We start from the raw sequence: 16,923 nt of genomic DNA, 5'->3' as shown, positions 1-16,923 counted from the left end.
TGTTTTATATATATATATATATATATATATATATATTATATCCTTTATTCACTCATTTAGAAACATTAAATTCTTGAAAGGTGGTGCCCTGTTGTTTTTGAAGAACAAAATAACCCCTTCTTGGCTTATTCTAAATGATAGAAATTCATATGTATTAATTTGCTGCTGGAGTAACCAGAAAAGACATCAGTGAAGAACTAAAGAGAAAGCAGGGGAGGAGGGAAGAGGAAGGAGATAAACGTGAGGAAACAGAGAGCTTTGAAGGTACTGGAAGGATCACTGTTTCCATTGTTTCAAGTTTATTGCTTATTTTTGTTTTATTATTCTTGCTGTATTTTTTTCCAACTAGGGGTGTATTCCAGAATACATTCCCAGTGCACTGTCATGAACTGACTGTACTGTTCCCTAAAGCTGAAGTAATTTTTGATGAGATTTTATGCCTTACAGAATAACCCAGCCCTAGTGTTCTAACTTCATGAGAATGAACAACTTCCCATGAAATTATACCAGTTGTCACTTTCTTTTTTCTCAAGTTCTAACAACTTCTAACAGGTTTGGGCCATTCTTCTAGCAACTTCCTTTGATCAACAACTTTCTAAAACCTACCCTCACACTTAAGATGTTTTTAAATTTTCTTTCAATGTAGCGTTCTGACCTCAGGCAACAATGAATTGGTGACTACTCCAAAGCCAAAATATTTAGCCTGTCTGAACCAGTCTTTCCCTTGATGAAACACTGTAAATTGTTTATTTGGCAACTTCACTAGGTTCAGATAAGCCCAGCTGTAGTTGCCTCACCTGGGCAAAGGTTGGGCCATGGCTTCACAAGGGCATGAAATGCAAGATTAAATCAGCACGGGAATCTTGGGGCATGAACTTAGTAACAACTGACAAAGCTCACAATCTGATGTATACTAGTTCATCTGCGAAGCAAAAGGAAATATCTATCTTTAAAAGGATTAATAAATATGAGAAATTATTAATGAGGTATTTAAATTTTCTCACATTGTGATTCTTTTTTTTTAGTTTAAAAAAGTGGTGGACATAGTGAACACCCTCACTTTGTATAATTGATATATGCTGATAAAATAACAAAACCTTCAAAACAGAAAAGAAAATGTCTGGTTTTTATATTTGAGTGGCTTTCCACTCCTTACTTAAAAAAATATATATATATATTTGTTTATTTGTTTGCAAGCAAAGAGAGAAAATGGATGTACCAGAGTCTCCAGCCAGTGCAAATGAACACACTTTGTTCATCTGTCTTTACAAGGGTACTAGGGAATAGAACCCTGGTTATTAAGCTTCATGGGCAAGTACTTTAACTGCTAAGCCATCTCTCCAGTCTCACTTCTTATTTTTTTGTCACCTGAATTTTTAATAATTTTTTTCTTCTGGTGAATCACTGGTAGGTATTCTGAGATGTCATCTTACCATTAGAGGGGAAAGGAAAAATGTATTTGTTTGGTGTGTCAGTCCTTTCTGTTCCAACAACATGCAGCAGTAAAGTGTTCTTGATATGAGAATGACAATATGTAGTCCCCACTAGAAAGTCCTGTTACAAAGATGCTTCTTGCCACCTCCTTCCATCTGTCTTCCTAATGCCTAGCAACTGCTCATCTCTTGTCTGTCATTTGTATCACTGAACTATGTTATATTAATGGAGTCTTACAGTGTGTCATTTTATATGCTGTGTTTTCATTCAGCATAATTCCCATGAGTTCCACCTGGTTCATTGTATATATCCATAGGTTGTTCCTTTTATGGGTGGTTGCATATAACTGTTAAATCCAAATAACATTGGTGGATTGCCTCAATGTCAATTTCCTGGATGTGATCTTTGACTATAGGATGCAAGATATAGCCATTGGTGGAGATTGTAGAAAGAGAACAAGAGATCTCTCTGTTATTTCTTATTGCCAAAATCTACCCTCATCTTAAAAATATGTTATAAAATAAAAAGTATATGCAGAGGGTGGAGAGCTGGCTCCATAACAAAGCCCATGTGGTGGAACTTGAGTACCTGAGTTTGAATCGATCCCCAGACTTCAAAAAAGCCTGGAACTGAGTCATGCTTCTATAATCCCAGTGCATCTACAAGAGAAGGGAGGGAAGCTGAAGAGATGGCTCAGAGGTGAGTGGTGTTGGCTTGAAAGCTCCCCCCCCCTTTCTGCTTTCAAGTTAATAAATAAAATATTCTTTAAAAAAGAGAAGCTAACAGGAGACTTTCTTGGGAACTGACAAATTCAGTAGTACACAACATGACATCTGGACCAGAACGTTTGCCTCCCACCTCCACAACCATGCTATGGCACACACGCACCTGCACTTTCACACATACAGAGAAAATAAGTAAAGTGTAAAGGAGGGGGCGGGGCTGGAAAGATGACTCAGCTATGACAGGCACTTGTTTGCAAAGCCTGTAGGCCCAGGATCAATTCCCAAGCCACCCACATAGGCCAGATGCAAACAGTGACACAAGTGTTTGGCACTCTTTAGAAGAGGCTAGAGGCCTGGTGTGACCCTTCCCCATGTGCAAATAAATGAGCAAATTAATTAAAAGTATATACTCAGGGGCTGGAGAGATGGCTTAGTGGTTAAGGCACTTCCTGTGAAGCCTAAGGACCCAGGATTGATTCTCCAGGTCCCATGCAAGCAAAATGCACAAAGTGGCATATGCATTCGTTTGCAGTGGCTAGGAACCCTGGTGCACCTATTCTCTTCCTTCCTTCCTCTCGCTCTCTCTCCCTCCCTCCATCCATCCTTTTTTCTGTCTCTAATCGATAAATAAAAATAATTTAATTTAAAAACATATACTTAGAAAAATTATGAAGCAATCTGATTAAATAAGCTTACTGAACAAACTGGTTGGGTTTATAATTCAACATTTATTCCCTCCTTGAGATCCAGAAAATGGCTCCTCTATTCTCTAGTATTATACTCTGCCAAAGAAAGTGTCTAAGGTAAGGAAAGATTACTTGAAAAGGATATGCAAGGCCATAGCTGTACACAAACCAATCCAGTAGCCATTCCTGTTTGTCTGGACACCAGCTGTACTTAGCAATTCACTAGAAGGGGGTGCAGCACTCAGGCAAGCGTCAGCAGACAAGGTTGTGCCTGTGGTCTCAGAATCTCCCAGAGAGGCTCTGCTGTTGGAAGGGTGGTAGTCAGGGTGGAGATATTGAGAGATGATAGAACCATTGAAAAGTGGAATACCCTTGTCTCTCCCTGTGATTGCTTCCCCTCACACTTGTCCTTTCCACCGTTTCCCATGACGGGACATAAGCAGGGTGCCCCTCCCAAGTCAACACCACAGACTCTAAAACTATGAACTCTACCTTCTATACTAATTACTCCAATTTGGGGTGTTTGATAGCAATAAGAAATAACTAAATTTGAAATAGAATAGGTTTCTATTTCAGAATCCTCATGGTCAGATAGTTATGACTGTTCTACTATGAAGAACATCTTAGCATCTAAAGGATACTAAAAGACATTTTATTCTTCTATTTATATTATACAGCTCATTTTAGTTTTGATGGATTAATTAGAGTCAAATTGTTCTGTGTTGGGGGAATTTGGAAGGGAATTAAGCTTTTATCTTTATTTATTTATTTTTTTTAAATTATGTATTGGGAAGCAATCTTATACAGTAATCGTACAGTTTTGTTTTGTTTTTTTTGTTAATAATGTTGCCTGAGGAGATTTGCCTACCTGAAAGTGATGCTAAGGTTCTATTCAGTGAGTCTCCTGTTTTTGTTCCTTTTTGGGAGGGCTACGTGCCACATTCTCAGTTGCTTTTCATGCCACTTCAGTACCTTACAAGAGAAATTTGCTGAGAACTTTAAAAAAATTTACTAGATATTTTATGTGGAGGCACCACAGAAGGCAAACATAGACTTCAAGGAACTTTCAATCTAGTAAAAGGAAGAGAGAGTACAAAATAATCCCTTTTTAAAAAATATTTCATGATGGCAGTTCTGATCCAGTGAGTTGTTGGAAGCATATTTGTATGTTACAGGGCATTACTCATCATAATTTGTCATATTTACTTAAAAACAAGCAAATGCACATCTTGAAAAACCCATTATAAGTTGCTAAAGGAGCATCTTTCCAGGATGCATTTTAGACATGTGGTGCCCAACATTTTTATTTCTTTAAATGTTGGAGCAATATATAATACTTTGACTGACAAACTAGTAAATTTTATCCAAGGAGGAAGTAGTGATAAGGCAGTTCATAGTACGAAACTCTTATCTTGACAGCTTTGCTATGTGAAAAACCCTTTCCATATTCTTAGTGTCACATGGGATTCATGACATTGTAGTAAATGATTTATTTACAAAATATTATAAGATAAAAGCATGACTTCTACAGTCATAACCAACTTCACATAAGTAAATTAGAAATATATGTTAGATGTGAAAAGATTGTGTATGACATATAAATTTATATGGATATTGTATCATCATAATTCTTCAGTGCTAAAGACAATAAATAGGTCTCCTGATGTGAAAATTGGCGATCTTCTTTAATCTTACCAACTCTCCCTTGTCTTAGTGTACCCCTCCGCACTCTTGTTTTTTCCTCTTTCCTCAGTGCTTTGTTTTTAAATTACCTCTTGTATGTTTTAATACCCATTCTGTCCATTCCACACATCAACATGTGACCCTCTTTCCATTGAAATTAGCACCTATTTCTTCCAGCTCTGAAGTAGGTATTTAAGTTGTAAACAAATAGCTTTCTAACTTTTCTGTTTTTTAAATATCAGTGTTTTGTTGTAAAATATATTTTCCTTTATGATTTCTCCTATTGAAAAACTTAAATAGTTCATTCCTGGCTATTTTTCACATGCACTTACAGAGATCCCCTTCATATTTTTATTTAACACTGAAAGTATTTAGTCTGATGCATAATGTATGATGAGTATTTATATTTAAGCAAGCGCCTTTAACCCCTAAGCCATCTCTCCAGCTCCCTAAGAGTTTACATTTAATGTTGTTCCCAGATGGTTTGTTGTAGCAACTATTTACTAGTCTATGTTATTATCATCAGTATAGACTAAGTTGTTACTTAACCTAATATCTGTTTGGATAATTTAGTCATTACAATTAATTTTTCAATTTAGTGGGTGAGTGACTATTTTATCTACCTCTTTTTTGCCAGGGTCAAGTAGTCAAATATTGTGTATATACAGGTATGTGTGTGTGTGTGTGTGTGTGTGTATGTGTGTCTTAAATGTGCATATGTATATATGTGCATATATATGTAGTAAGTATATATTCATATTTATATGCCTTAAATTGATAATGGGAGCTGGGCATGGTGACACATGCCTTTAATCCCAGCACTCAGGAGGCAGAGATAGGAGGACTGCCGTGAGTTCGAGGCCACCCTGCGACTCCATAGTGAATTCCAGGTCAGCCTGGGCTAGAGTGAGACCCTACCTCGAAAAACACACACACAAAAAAGAATTGATAACGGGGACCTACCTTTCTCTCCTCTCTCTCTCACACACACATTTTGCTTCCCAGTTCTCACTGATTTTTTTTCTTCTAAATCAACTTAAGAATCTTGTATGTAGATCTTTTTATTTCTGTCCATAAATTTAGAATTCTCTATTTTTTTTAATTTTGTTTTTGTTTTTCGAGGTAGGGTCTCACTCTAGCCCAGGCTGACCTGGAATTCACTATGGTGTCTCAGGGTGGCCTTGAACTCACGGCGATCCTCCTACCTCTGCCTCCCAAGTGCTGGGATTAAAGGCATGTGCCACCACGCCCGGCTTAAATTTAGAATTCTTATTCAAGATCTTCTACAACAAAATTTAATAAAATTTTTATTCCAATTGGATTGAATTCCTATGGGTTAATTACATTTTTATTTTAAAAGATAGATTCCCCCTTAAGTTTCAAACTTCAAATGAATTGCTATCTTTAAATATAGTAATTGTGTTGTATTATTTTAATAAAGAGAGTTTAAACTCTGACTGCGAAGGAAAGTTTCCAGTACTATGCACATTCTCTTGTAGTGTATTTGTCACCAGATCAGGAAAGTAGATTTTCTTGTGTGTCAACATTCAATACACCAGAAAAATACACGTTCAGGGTTAAATATGTCAAAACAAAAGTTAAATGAATTAATATTTGTGCACTGAACAAGTGTCATATGGTAAAATTCATTTGAGATATGTGCTCATGAATCTGTCTCTTATGAGGAATCCTACCTTAAAGAAAAGATTGAAAATTGTGTCTTGGATTTTCCTTGCTGTTCAGAGGCAGAAAGTACTCTTATACCTTTTGGAGAGTCAGATAGCTGCAGGTTAAGAAGTTAATAGTTCTCAGAAGTGTTCATAAGAGCTAATTGTAGTTTGATTGACTTGATTTTCCTCCAAAAAGTTTAACCAAATCTTCCTTTGCAAAGTGAGAATTTTATTGTTCCCTACAAACTAAAGAAATATTTGTTTTATTTTTTTAAAAAAAATGTTTATTGGGACCTTTAATATATGGACATACTGCAAATTGGTCTTATTTCAATATGGCTATCTTCTTTTGTCCCCTCTTCCCTGACTTCATTGCTCTGAGGACCCTTCTCAGTAGGGGTATTGGTATTCACTGTGGGGTCATGAATGCACCAGTCAGTCTCTGGGCAGTGACAGTGGTGGCAATGCCTCAGAATATACTTTATTTTTGCCTCTTCTTCTGCAATGTTTCCTGAGGTTTGGGGGTCATGTTATAAGTCCTCTTTTATGTTGAGCTCTTTGCAGCCTCTTTTTTTGAGTTTTTAGTCTCTTCAGTGTCTGCTACCATTTCCCTGGAGAAGGTTCCCTGGTTAACAGTGAGAGCAGCACTAATATTTAATCCTCCTCTTCCTCTCTAGTGTTTCCCAAGCCCTGGTCAATTTGGTAGAGGTGACTTATCCCTTGCTAGGTAGTCAGCTTTCTCTCCTTGTCATTTTGATGGGTTTTGAGTCTTCCCTGTATTCACCACCTTCTAAGTTCTCTAACCAGGACTGGAAGTAACATGGATTCAAGGGGATAAATATATACATTTAAAAGGGTTTTTTTGTTTTGTTTTGTTTTTGATGGGCACACTCTGTCCACTTAGCCAAAGACTAGTAGAAGATTCCTTCTAGGGTCTATGGCCTTCCAAGCAACAAGCTTTTTGACTTCATTCTCAGTACCACGCATGAATTGCTTCCTATTAAGTGGACCTCATACCCAGGAGAGAACATTTATGTCTTCCATAGTGTATGTGCCACTATTATTCTGGTGGGTATATCTTGCCTGCCTGACTGATTTTTGTAGCTTGAAGGATCCACTTCTTCCACTGTTGGTAGCTCATCCCCCAGTAGCTTGCATAGCACTTTCCAGCACTATTACAGCTAGCCAGCAGGGAACTGGCTTCCATCTTACTTCCATCTTGATCTGAGATAGGTGAAATCTTCATTTTGTGAACTCACAGATTAGCACTGTCCATTTTTAAATTGATTATTTATTATTTACTTATGAGAGAGAGAGAGAGAGAGAGAAAAGGGACAGATAAAGAAGGAGAGAGAGAAAGAGAAAGAATGGGCACATCCATCAGGACCTCCAGCCACTACAAGTGAACTCCAGATGCATGCGCTACTTTATGCATATGGCTTACGGGTCCTGGAGAATCAAACCTGGGTCCTTTGGGTTTGTAGGCAAGTACCTTGACCACTAAGCCATCTCTTCAGTCTAAATCACTGTTACATTCTTGACCAAAATGTCAACTGTACAATCAAGAGTTGGGTGAAGCTGGAAAGGCACTTCAAGATTTATAGTTCTTAGTGCATGTACTCTATTAACTCTTCTTCAAACATTAGAATCTTTAAGGAAATAATAATTAACCTATGTAAGGATTAAATCTTATATTTAGTGCAAAGACAACAGATGAAGTCATATAATTAGGAATCACTTTCCTTTTTCAAGTTTGGTATTTGTTTCATCTTACTTAGTCTTTATATAATTTCATTTGCTTGATAAACACCATAAAGGATTATTTTAATTGCTATCTAAAGGGAACTTCATAAAATTATTTGCTTTTCCTTCTATGGCACTTCTCATAGCATGGTTTATGGTTGCTGTTATAATTATTTAAACTAAATGTGGCTCTATTATTGCCATAAAATCAAAACCTTTCATGAAAGAATTTCCTGAGAAAGCTTCTTGACTAATAAAGTTCTCCAAGGCGATCACTTTGTATGAGAAATGAAGCAGTCACCGTCATGGTTGTCACCTCAGTTATCTGTCTCATTCTAAGGTAAGTGGAGCACCTGCTCATAGCAAATGGGACTTTCATTTTCAAACAACTTGCATTCTAAGCTAAACAGTCAGGACCCATTGATTTTAAACTGTGGGATAGTATTATTTTAATATTTTATTTACTTATTTGAGAGAGAGAGAAAGAGAGAGAGAGAGGAGAAGGAGGCAGACACAGAGAGAGAATGGGTGTATCAAGGCCTCTAGCACATGCCACCTTGTGCATCTGACTTACATGGGTACTGGGGAATAGAACCTGGGTCCTTGGGCTTCACGGGCAAGCACTTTAACTGCTAAGCCTTCTCTCCAGTCCCAGTTTTTTTTAAATGTAGTAGTGGGAATTGAACGTAGGACCTTTCACGTGCTTGTCAAATACACTACGGCTGAACTACATTCCCAGCCCTCATATTTTAATGATAATTCAAGGTAGTAATAGGAAGTGCTAAGTAGTATATGATTAATTGCAGACAACAGATATAAAGATAAAAAGGAGAAAATCATTACTCTAAAATAGTCTAGAAAAATGTAAAGTGGGAATAATTTCAAGTAAAATTTGATGATTGCATGAGAATTGGATAAAAGTTACATAATGGGATGGCTTGGTCTGAGAAATGTGGAAAAACAGTATACTTGGATATGCTAATCATGGAAGAGAGCTGAATATAGTAAAGCCAGAAAGTTTGGCTTGGAACTGGTAGGGGAGAACTTGGAAGTAAGGAGTGTAAGGTTGCATGTTATCATGTCCCATGTCTGTTAGTTGAGATGGAGCTTTAAGAATATTTTACTTCAACTGAGAAGCATGGAGAGTGCAGTAATGAAGAGCACAGGAGGGAAGATGATCACTTACAGTACTCTCCATCCTCTCACAAAGTGGTAAAGTCATGAATCAGTAATGTATATACTTTATCACAGTTAAAGACATCACAGTGCTCAGTAGTGGGTTAAGTAACACTGTAGAGTAACATGTAGAATGTATACATGAAGAAGAGGATGCAAAAAGGTATATTAATTTTGTGAGGACCGGGCATAGTGACACACACCCATTATCACAGCACTCCAGGCTAGCCTGGACTACACACATGAGTTTCCAGGCCAGCTTGACTCCATAATAAAAACAAAACAAACAAACCAAAAACCTTGTCTCAAAAATAAATAAATAGGGCTGGAGGGATGGCTTAGTGGTTAAGGCATTGGCCTGCAAAGCCAAAGGACCCAGGTTCGATTCCCCAGGACCCACGTTAGACAGATGCACAAAGGGGGCACACACATCTGTAGTTTGTTTATAGTGGCTGGAGGCCCTGGCGTGCCCATTTCCTCATTCTCTCTCCCTCTATATCTGTGAAATAAATAAATAAAAATAAAAAATATTTAAAAAGTAAAATAAATAATAAGTGGTATCAAATAAACAGAAAAATAAAAACAGTTTTGTGAATTCATTTTCTTTCCCAGCTGCATCCATGCTTTGGGGGTGAGTTGTTTTATTTATTCATAAATGTATCTGAAAAGCCTATGGATATCATCATCTCAGATTCATAAATTAAGGAGACTGGACATAACTTGCTTTTAAACACTCTTCATGCCACTGCCTTCTTCCTGCAGTCACCGTTAATGGTTTTCACAAACTGTAAGTAGGACCGACTGAGAAAGGCCTTCCCTGTGTGTGAATGCCGGAAGCTGATAAGAAAGTATGCTTAGGGCGTGGATAGAATGGGTGGCATTGCGCTAAAGCGTATCTCTTTGCAATCTACTGTTTTCTCCTGTAATTCATTGACATTTGAAAGATTTACTGATTAGTTGAAAAATTACAGAGCTTCTAAGGTTAGTGCTGTGGATGTGCTTGCCTAATTATAAACGTGCCACTGCACGGAATGTTTCTTCCATTGTAGGGAGCCGTTAGGGCACAGACCTAGAGAGGAAAGAGTTTCACATAACTTTTTGTAACATTAAAAAAAGACATGAGCAAATTGGGCACAGCTTCTCTAAAGTTTAAAAGCTGGTATTACTAATTGAGTACCTCAGGAAAAATCTTGCTAAATCATCTAGTCAGGCTTTCTAATAGGGGATTATTCATATTTTCCAAAATAGTAAAAGAAAAAAAAATATTTAAAAAAGCAATGGTTTCTTTAACCTTCTTGTAAGAGTTGTCTTGATCTTGTACGTGGTAGGTCCCACTATATAAATGAACAGCCTGAGTCTCACACAATTATACAGTCAGAAAATGAGGGAAGGACCTCAAATCTAAGATACTGACCTAGATAGGTCCCATCCAACGGCCATGCTTTTTGTTCTAGGCAAATATTTTCCTGGTCGCTTGCTTTATTTTTATTATTTTTTTTTAATTCTGAGTCATGTTGACTTGTGTAGAAATGCTGTAGATAGAAAAACACAAAGCACACTGGCCTTCCTCTGAGCTTATACTGCCCTTTGTCTCAACACAATCATATCTCTTAAGACCTACAAAGACTATAGCCTACAAAGACTTTCATTACCTTGAGTTATGTTTTCAAAGAACATAGTTTGTCTGATCTTCCCAAAAGATTCATTGTGAAATTGTGAGGAGGAAAACTTTCATTTTCCAAATGGGCACTATGAGCTAAAGCCTTGGTGTTGCAAATAAATAAATAAATCAAGTTTTACTTTGTAGTTCAGGATTCTCTCCTTTTGAGATTGCTAATGTTACTTACATTTTAAAAAGCATAATTACAATCCTTCAGACAGAAACTGGCCTCAGTATCCATGATCTCACAGTGCCTAGCTCTACCTTCACAAGATCCTCATAATAGGAGGGAAAGATGATGACGTCAAAATAAGAGAGACTAATTGAGAGAGGGAGGGGATATGATGGAGTGTGGGTTTGTGAAGGGGAAAGTGGAAGAGGGAGGGAATTATCATGATTTATTGTCTGTAAGTATGGACACTATCAATGAAAAAGCATAATTGAGCCAGGCATGGTGGCGCATGCCTTTGATCCCAGCACTCAAGAGGCAGGGGTAGGAGAATCGCTGTGAGTTTGAGGCCAGTCTGGGACTACAGAGTGAATTCCAGGTCAGCCTGGGCCAAAGTGAGACCCTACCTTGAAAATACAAAAGGAAAGCATAATTGTTCTGTTGAGTTTTCTTTCTTTTTTTTAAAAAATTATTTATTTATTTATTTATTTGAGAGTGACAGACACAGAGAGAAAGACAGAGGGAGAGAGAGAGAGAATGGGCACGCCAGGGCTTCCAGCCTCTGCAAACGAACTCCAGATGTGTGCGCCCCCTTGTGCATCTGGCTATCGTGGGACCTGGGGAACCGAGCCTCAAACCGGGGTCCTTAGGCTTCACAGGCAAGCGCTTAACCGCTAAGCCATCTCTCCAGCCCCTTAGTTTCTCTTTTAAGATCTAACTTTCTCATCTGAACTAACCTCACCTCACTCAGAAGTTATCAGTGAATTGGCTGTTGCATTGGCTCTGATTGCGGTTTCAGGCTCATGGTGAGATGCTGAGAACATTCTGGCTCCAGTGTTATTGGCACAGGAGGCTTTGCAGTTATTTATTAGAAGGCAGCCTGGACGGAAAAGAGAAAATGGATTGATGTGATTCTGTCTAAACCCAGCCCACTGCTGTTATCTTTTCTTTCCTCCTTCCTCCAAAAGTCATCATTTCAGTGCATTCATCTTTGAAGCAGGCATTCAGTGGGAATTGGGCTAGAACTTTGCTAAGGGGTCACATTCACCGGCCTGACAGTTATACATTTACAAAAGAAAGAGCATGAATTTATTCAGCATCAAAACCTCTGCATCTTTTACCACCCAACCACATTTCACACTGTATTACCATCAGCACACTATAATAGCTGTGTAAATCCCCTTCACATTCTTCATTTAATTAACCAGCATTCTTTGAACAAAAATAAAAGTGCTGTTTTCATAGAGGAATAAAAGCTGCATGAAGTGAGTGTGAAGGAGACAAGTCATCACATTAGTTATTCTCCATTGCAGCTGCAGTGGTTTTTCTGCCCTCCCTCTCACTTCAGAGGCATTTTTTCTTAGCTTGATTGAATAAAAAATGGGAAGCATGGAATGGTCTGCAGTGTGTATGAGTGTGATGTTATGGCCACGTCCTAAGCTGGTTCAGGGCAGGAGCTGGTGATAATTGTTACATACAAGTGACTTAAAAAAAAAAAAAATAAGAGTCGGGCGTGGTGGCACATGCCTTTAATCCCAGCACTCAGGAGGCAGGGGTAGGAGGATTGCCATGAATTCGAGGCCATCCTGAGACTGCATAGTGAATTCCAGGTTTGCTTGGGCTAGAGTGAGACCCTACCTCAAAAAACAAAAACAAACAAACAAAAAGTTTGGAGAGATGGCTTAGTGGTTAGGGCACTTGCCTGCGAGGCCTAAGGACCCTGGTTTGATTCCCAGTACCCACATAAGCCAGATGTACAAGGTGGCACGTGCATCTGGAGTTCACTTGCAGTGGCTAGAGGCCCTGGTGTGCCCATTGTCTCTCTCCCTTTCAAATTCTTAAGTAAATAAAATATTCAAATAAAACATTTTCTGTAGTTGACAAGGTAGTATGGAGTAGTCAACCAAGAGCATGAACTTTTTAAATTGTTTTTTAATGTTTAAGAGAGAGAGAATGGGCGTGCCAGGGCCTTTCAGCCACTGTACATAAACTGCAAATGCTTGCGCCCACTTGTTTGCTTGTGCAACATTACATGCTTGCGTCACTGGCATCTGGCTATGTGAGATTCAAACAATCATCCTGAGGCTTTGCAGGTAAGCACCTTAGCTGCTAAGCCATCTCTCCAGCCCAAGAACATGAACTCTTAACTAGAGTGCATGGGCTCAAGTCCTAGCGCTGCTACTTATTGGGTTAGTTAGTTAACCTTTTTGTGCTTTAGGGTCCTCTCTATGAAATGAGGGTAACAGTGCACATACCTCGCATCACAGTGTGAGAATTAGCTGGCTTGACACATAAGACATTTAAACCAGCTGAGCATCGAGCTCTTACCTCCTGCTTGTGCAGCCATTTGTGGTGCAGAGCTGGCCCAGGTATACCAGTGACCACCTGGACTCGACAGAGGGTGTGGTGGGCTAGGGAGTTGCTCCTTGCTTTCCCAGGTATTTCTTTCTAAAGGTACCCATCCAAGACAAATATTTTGAGATACAAGGAAGTAAAATGTTTCCAGACAAAGGTAAGTGATTCAAAGACAATTGAGGTCACACCTCTACATGCTGTACCATTGTCTGGTCTACTTTTCTTTTCCTTCCTTCCTTTTTTCTTTTTAGTTTCTTTTTTCTTTTCTTTCTTTTTTTTTTTTTAACTATCATTAGTTAGTTACTTTTAGAGCCAGGAATCTAACCCAGAGCTTTATGCACACAAAGCATGCATCCTACCCCTGAGCTACATTCCTAGCTCTTATGATTTTTTTTAACCTTTTCAAAGTATGTTCTCTTATTATTTTTAGGCCTCAGATGTTCCCCAGGTTCAAGAAATACCCATCATTCCATTTCTGCAAAAGCCTTCCCCTTTCTCCACTTCTCCTAGCTTTTTTCTTCATTAAAAAACAAACAAAACAAAACAAAACAAAAACAACAAAGGAAGCCTCTATTCCAGCGGGAAATCCATCTAGTATCATTTCTCAAGTATTCCACATTCCTTCTCCCCTCTCCTCTTGTTTTCACATTGTGGTTTCTCAGGGATCTTGTTTGGTTTTCCCCTGTGCATTTGCATCAGATAATACTGTTGTCTGTAGGAAGTAGTGCTGCATGAATGTGATCAGTGAGCCAGCATGTTGCTCTGCCTCCAACCCATTGATTGTCTATCTAGTCATAGACTCTTGCTATGAATGCTTTGTGCAAGCCGCAGTTAACTTTGTGCCCTGCCTCTTCTTTCTGCTTCTTACTTGTCCGCCCCTGCAGTCTGTTCTCTGTGTAGAGCACTGGCACTTATGTTCCTAAACTCAAAGTCAGATCATAGCCCTCTCCTCTTAGAACCCTCCCATCACTTCCCATCTCATCCCCAAGAGAAAACAAAGTCCTTTTAATGGTTTATGAATCCCCTATAAAGTTTACTGTCCATCCCACCCCTAGCTCCACATTCCCGCTTGCTGCTGCTTTGCCCTCACATCCTGTCTCTGCTTTCTGTCCCCTGCCACTCATCCCCTCTGCTCCACCTGCCTTCTTACTCTTCTCCAAAGATGCAAAGCACAGTTCCATCCCAAGGCCTGTGCACAACTGCTCCATTTGGCCAGAACACTTCTCCTTGAGGGATCATGGCACCTTCCCTTCTGCAGCTCTCAGAGATGTCTAATCAATGAGACCATCACTAACCAACCCCCAGCTATTTTCAGCCTCCTCCTACTAGAAAGGCAAGAGGGTTTTCTTGTTTGTCTTGCCCACTACTTATTCCAGAAACCAACACATAGTAAGTACTTAATAAATAGTGATAGGACATATGAGTGGAAAGCTGACCCTTAAGCATATGCCCACATCCCTAACTCTTGGTACTTCAAACATATTTAGGCTCAAACAAAAGTAAATGCCCATAAAAGCTCCTAGAAAATTAAAATAGCCATAGTTTACTGTTAGCAATGGCAATTGGAGCAGAAAGTTCCATTTCAGAGAAGAGAAATAAATGCCTGGATCCACTAAAAATATCTAAGGGTTTACACTGCCACATCTGCCATGTTAATTGCACAGAGGCACGGCAGAGCGGTGGGGGTGGGGGTAGTGACCGAGCACCTAGGCACACCCTGAAATAGCAAGTGGTTTCACCACCATCATCTTTAAATGTGGAGAGTAAGCCAGCGTACAGAGGGCTTTTGTTTTTATTTTGTCATTCAGAAATAGTAAAATAGTAACAGGAGAGCATTACTGTAGGAGTCTAGAAGACCTGGGTCCACATTCTAGTGAGCCGTCTGTCCCTGATTAGGTTATGTTTCTTCTGTGAGTCTCTGATGGTTTATGTGCACAGTGGTTTTTAACAATGCCTTTCTCTCAGTGTTATTCCAAAGGTTAAATGAGAAAAGACTGATGAAGCACCAGCTATGTATCTAGTAATTATCTTATGAACATTGCACCCTGCAGGTCCACATACATATCTACCTTTTGGCTGAAACCCAGACAAGAAGTCACAATCCCAAGTTTAGGATGGAGCTTTTTTTTTTTAGGATGGAGTTTTTTACCTTTGAAACTTGGACCACAAAAAAACTTCACAACACCATAAATCTCTCAGCAGCATCTAATAAAGATACCGCAAACTTTTTAGGGCCTGTGGCCTGCCACCTGCTTATATTCTATAGTCTTTGTGTCTTTTGAACCAGTCCCTGTCTTCTTTTTTCCATTTTCAGTTCTCTTTACCTTCCTTCATTTTCCAAATAATATGCTAGCTGTGTGAAGCTAGAGATTCCACACTGGAAGCTGGGGAGATGGTTCAGTGGTTAAAGGTGCTGCCCTGGGTTTGATTCCCTAGCCACCCATGTAAAGGCAGATACACATTCATTTGCAGCAGCAAGTGACCCTGGCAACCCATATACACACAACAAAGAAATATCTTATAATTTTTGTGCAAGATATTTCATAGTGAAAAATTTCAAAGAAAACAACCAATTAAAAACACCAGGTAACTAGTACACATAATAAAATAACATGTATAATTTTTAAATGAGAAATAAAAAAAACATACATATTTTGAAGGCATAATTACCAGAGTGAAGAGAATTTTTTTAGACAAATTAGTTTTTACACCTTTAAGAAATTTATTTATTTACACATGTGGGGGTGCACTAGGGCCTCTTGCCACTGCAAAGGAACACCAGATGCTTATTCTACTTTTTGCATCCAGCTTATGTGGGTGGCTTGGGAATCAAACCTGAACCAGGCCTATAGGCTTTATAAGCAAGTGCATTAAACCACTAGTGATCTTCCCAGCCCCATACTTCATTTTTTCCTTTTTCAATTAATGTTAAGTTTGAACTCCTCAGGAAGCCAAAGCTGTTGCCGAAGAAACAAGAGCTCTGCGAAGTCGCATCCATCTCGCAGAAGCTGCGCAGAGGCAGGCCCACGGGATGGAAATGGACTATGAGGAGCTGATCCGGCTGCTGGAGGCTGAGATTGCCGAGCTCAAGGCTCAGCTTGCCGATTATTCTGACCAAAATAAAGTAAGCCAAACAGTCCTGTCTTCTAGTTACCATGGTTTCCTTACCACTGCCGTGTATTCTGTTTTCATTTTCCTTTCATCTGCACATCTAAACTAGGTCAGTGTTTGTCTTCTATTATTCAATGATAGGATGATGTGTCCTGAAGAGGGTGGCATGAAGGTTGTCTGCCTGCCTTTATCCAGATTGCTTTGGGATGGGAAAGCATGTGCCCCAAATTTATTTGGGTCATTGGTCAACATTGTTCCACTCAAGCATTCAGTCCTGGAACTATTTAGCATTTAATTGGTGACATTGGCTTTCTCTTTCTGTTGTTGAACTTGCTAATTTGTCTTGTGGAGATGGATGGTGGGAGGGATGGTTTTGGCTCTTTGGTGCGAACTCTCCAGAAAATACTCAAGTTAAAGAATTTTTTGCACAATACCAACTATAACTAATGAGAATAAACCAAGTTTGAACTTTTATTTTCCTTTCTATGTAAGATGTGTGAAATTAGTCTCC

The 16,923-nt window shown here is 38.9% G+C and overlaps 1 protein-coding gene across 6 annotated transcripts in view; it reads left to right on the top strand.

Annotated features, from left to right (window-relative positions):
• Positions 1 to 16,923, top strand: part of Stxbp4 (syntaxin binding protein 4) — a 177,411-nt gene that overhangs the window by 84,281 nt on the left and 76,207 nt on the right. For all 6 annotated transcript variants that reach the window (XM_045158084.1, XM_045158082.1, XM_004669983.2 and 3 more), the window contains one exon: positions 16,249 to 16,425. In XM_045158084.1, the coding sequence (XP_045014019.1) occupies positions 16,249 to 16,425 (177 nt within the window). The remainder of the gene's footprint in view (positions 1 to 16,248; positions 16,426 to 16,923) is intronic.

This window comes from Jaculus jaculus, chromosome 9 (assembly GCF_020740685.1).
Source record: "Jaculus jaculus isolate mJacJac1 chromosome 9, mJacJac1.mat.Y.cur, whole genome shotgun sequence".
NCBI lineage: Eukaryota > Metazoa > Chordata > Mammalia > Rodentia > Dipodidae > Jaculus > Jaculus jaculus.
This window is presented reverse-complemented; position numbering and strand designations above follow the sequence as displayed.